The sequence below is a fragment of the Mandrillus leucophaeus genome, unplaced genomic scaffold, assembly GCF_000951045.1.
Source record: "Mandrillus leucophaeus isolate KB7577 unplaced genomic scaffold, Mleu.le_1.0 Scaffold207, whole genome shotgun sequence".
Taxonomy (NCBI): Eukaryota; Metazoa; Chordata; class Mammalia; order Primates; family Cercopithecidae; genus Mandrillus; species Mandrillus leucophaeus.
Genome location: NW_012102110.1, coordinates 3,415,644 through 3,419,293, shown reverse-complemented (window position 1 = coordinate 3,419,293; position 3,650 = coordinate 3,415,644). Strand labels below are relative to the sequence as shown.

At 48.8% G+C, this 3,650-nt stretch overlaps 1 protein-coding gene across 2 annotated transcripts in view; it reads right to left on the bottom strand.

Moving 5' to 3' along the window:
• Window positions 1-3,587, bottom strand: part of ATP1B1 (ATPase, Na+/K+ transporting, beta 1 polypeptide) — a 26,053-nt gene extending 22,466 nt beyond the window's left edge. The window contains exon 1 of one of the 2 annotated variants that reach the window (XM_011979944.1): window positions 3,358-3,587. In XM_011979944.1, the coding sequence (XP_011835334.1) occupies window positions 3,358-3,454 (97 nt within the window). In that variant the 5' untranslated portion in view covers window positions 3,455-3,587. Of the gene's footprint in view, window positions 1-2,161; window positions 2,324-3,357 lie in introns of those variants that run through there. The other variant, XM_011979946.1, reaches the window with a different exon arrangement.
• Between the last annotated feature and the right edge of the window lie 63 nt (window positions 3,588-3,650).

Here is a 3,650-nt window from a genome sequence, read left to right as displayed (position 1 = left end):
AGTATTAGTATATATGTGGTAGGAGAGGGCCAGGGAGGGAGTGGGTACACAACAGCACGAATTAGCCTTGTTGCCCTGTCCATACATTTAAAAGCCCAACTTTCCAATCAGGCACTAAAAAGTTAAGGGAAATCAGGCTACAGAGCTGTTAAAACAAGCAAAACACACAAAACCACACGAAAATGCTTAATCATTGTCCTTTTTTCCTCTATCAAAAGCAAAGAACAAGGAAAAAGGCAAAGACAGAAGCAAAGATAAGGAAGAAAGAAAAAGTTGTGTAATCCAGAACTACAGCGCCCAACTCAATCACTCCCTCCCCGCAGGACAAGGGTTAAGTGCTGCATTCTGTATCCAAGCAGCAGTAGGCAAATGGCAAACTCTGTGACGTCAAGAGATCTGGAAAATTTTTCCAGTGAATGCCCCTAAGAGGTGCAAGAGTTGGTGTAACAGTCAGCAAGACAGCTGTCGTAGCCTTGATTCTAGTTTCCTCTTGTTGCCCCCCACCCCCACCTCATCTTGGTGCTCTTAGCTTACCTACATGTGCCCCTTTGAACAACTGAAACGTCTCTATACTCATTGCCTGGACTCCAGATACCTAATTCTAACAACATAAGAGGGTACACAATTGAGGCTACAGTTTAAAATACGAATAAGAGCAAATGAAAAAACAAGTTATTTTGCACGTACACTGATTAAGCTCAGAGACAGACAGCCTTTCCATTCTGCCCACACGATATCCTAAGAAAAGCGAGGAATTTTCCCTTTTTGCTCTGAGATGTTACTTGATAAAATCTCCCTAGTTACTGCCATGAGGTCACTGGGAGAGTGGAGCACTCAGGACTAGAAGGGCCTATGCAGTGGCTCACCCAGACACAGGCCACCAGGGGCTCCCCCCCACCAGCCAAAAAAAGGCTAGGTAAGTCACACCAACTAGCTGGGGTGGCACTGTGAGGGGATTGGGGAGGCTTCAGAGGCATCTCCCTTTCAAGCAATTTTTCTTCCTTTAAAAAAAAGTAATACAGAGGGTTTTCTTTGGAAAAACAAACAGTGTGTACCCTTCAAAAGGTCACAGGCAGGCATCCAGGCCTAGCTGTAAATATAAAAACCTACCAATGTCTGTATTAACCTAATAAAAAGGTGGAAGGCACAAAGTGATTTGCATGCTGTGATTTCTCCAGCAGGTGACAGGCGAGTCTCCTGCGTCCATCTTGGTGAAAATCTACCTAGAAGCAAAACCGAGCCAAGGGCATCCTGCCCTCGCCCCAAGGGCATCCATGTTGGGCCCAGCGCTGAAAAGGGGGCATTTTCTCCGTAGGAGACGGTAATTGCTGCCACCTTCTCTACCTAAGAGAGGCTCTGACAGTTCTTACACTGCCAGAAAGGGGCAGACATATTAGCACAAAACAAAAAGGGGATTTTTAGCACAGCACCTGTACCGTGGAACATGGAAGGGAAGAGGGGGCAAGTACAGCAGTCCTGGGGTCTCCGTTCATAAATCAGCCTACCGATAGCTGGCTGGATAGGTTACCAAGACACAAAAATTGACACACACGGTCTCTCTTTCTCTCTCTCATGGAGGTGCTGCCCATTAAATGTCGGCTTAAAGACTGAGTCAGTCCATACAGCCTTGCCCTCTAAAGCAAATATTATTCTAAGCAGCATGAAATTGGAATGAGGAACGATACATATTTTACTAAGGGGAAAAAGACAAGAAGGCAAATTTCACAATGTGCCTAGAGTCAGTGCAGCCTCTGCCCCTGTGGCGCAGCAGGGTCAGACCACCAGAGAAGGAAGCCCCAGCTAATCTTGGCAGAAGGGTGCCTATACCGCAGTGCACCTCCCAGGCCTCCCTCAAGTTACAAGGAGTTGCCAGGGAGCTGTTCATTCTACACACACCTCACAGTTCTTCAGGTTTTCCTTTCCACATGAAAACACAGGAAACTGCCTTTATGCCTGAGACACCATGAATAATCTCAATGAAGCACAGTCTCCCCGAAATAAAATATAAAACAAAAGCTAAAAGCCATTAAAGAACTCCATTTTCCATGGCTTAGGGATACCTATGCTTCCCCGTTAACACCTTGGAAAGAGGCTTCACCTTGACTAACCTTGAAGTGTGATGCATTATTAACCCTTTACTTTTCAATCAAGAGAGACTCACAAGCTGCATTTTTTTTCTTTACAAAAATTCATATATTCCAGCGTCTTCCATTTCAAAATGTCAGCTAAGCACTATTTCCCTGACTCATTCTCCTGCCGATTCCCACAGATCCTCCCAACCAGGAACACCGATCGGCCTCTGTTCAGAACTCCCTGAATGACTGCAGTGGTGGTGCCAGTGGTGTTGGTGGTGCTAGTGGTGTTGGTGGTGATGGTCATGATGATGATGATGTTGGAGGAGGAGGGGGCAGTGATGCAGCAAGGGGAGTTCCCTCCCTCCTTCCCTCACGCAGTCACGACTCTTATAGATTCGCCTACAACTCTGCCCTTCAAAATGACCTTAAAAAAAAAAAAAAAAAAAAAAAAAAGTCACCCTTCCGGAGAGGCTGAAAACAAGGAATCTAATTTTCGATGGAAAAAAAAAGTCTATCCAACCAAGCAACAGGCTGCACAAAATATTTTAAGATGAGCTGCTCTGTGTTTATATTCCCTTCACCATAATCAACCCAACCTACTGACTGATCCACAACTGTCTGTGAAAACAACCAGATTTTGCCAGGATTCGGGCCGAGGCTAAGAATCGGAGTCCTGAAATGGAGCTTACTGAACCATTTCTGGGTGGTGATGACTCCAGGGGAGGTCGTGAAGGGAAACCCTTAGCCATCGCTGTGAAATACCGCAGTGTGTGGATGGATTCCTCTCCACCCTTCTCTTTCCTCTCTCTTTTGAGGTACGTATTTAGACTAGAAAAAAGATGCTGTAACACACAACCTCGCCCGCATTAGATCCCATTACCTCACGAGGTTCTCTCACGACCCCAGATCTCATTTTTTTTTAAGGACTCAGGACACGGGAGGGACAGATGTAGTCTCGCAGAGCCTGACCATTCCCAGGAGGAAAGGACTCAACGGATGCACGGTAGGAAAGACTGCAAATTACCAAACCAAGATCGCTACGATACGCATAACCTTCTGCCTGTCGTGTTCCAATCACGACCCTGCGCCCCATTCTGAGGACTCCGCATTCCGCACAGGACTGCAAGCCCACGCCGGCTCGACCCAGCAGCGCCCACCATCCTCGCCCCCGCCGCCCCGGACAGCGGGGCGGGTGCGGAACTGGCCGCGGAGCTTGCGCAGGGGATGCGCAGCCCGGGAAAGACCAGACGCGGCGGCCGGGAGCTGCGGACCCCTTACTTACACCAACTGCCACCGGTCCTGCCCAAAAACTCCTTCTTCTCTGAGTTCCAGATGAATTTCTTCCAACTGCCCTCCTCCTTGGCTTTCCCGCGGGCCATGGCGATGGCGGGTCAGCAGCTGCCGCCGTCCGGAGGGTGGGTGGCTGCTGCGCGCGCCCTGGCGTCCTCTGCGCCGCTCGGCTTCTCCGGCCTGGCTCTCCGCAGGCAGGACGCGCCGCTGCCGATGCGGCTGCTAAAAAGGTCCAGATCTCATGCATTAAATGCCAGGGTACCTGGGGGAAAAGCCACTGAAAAA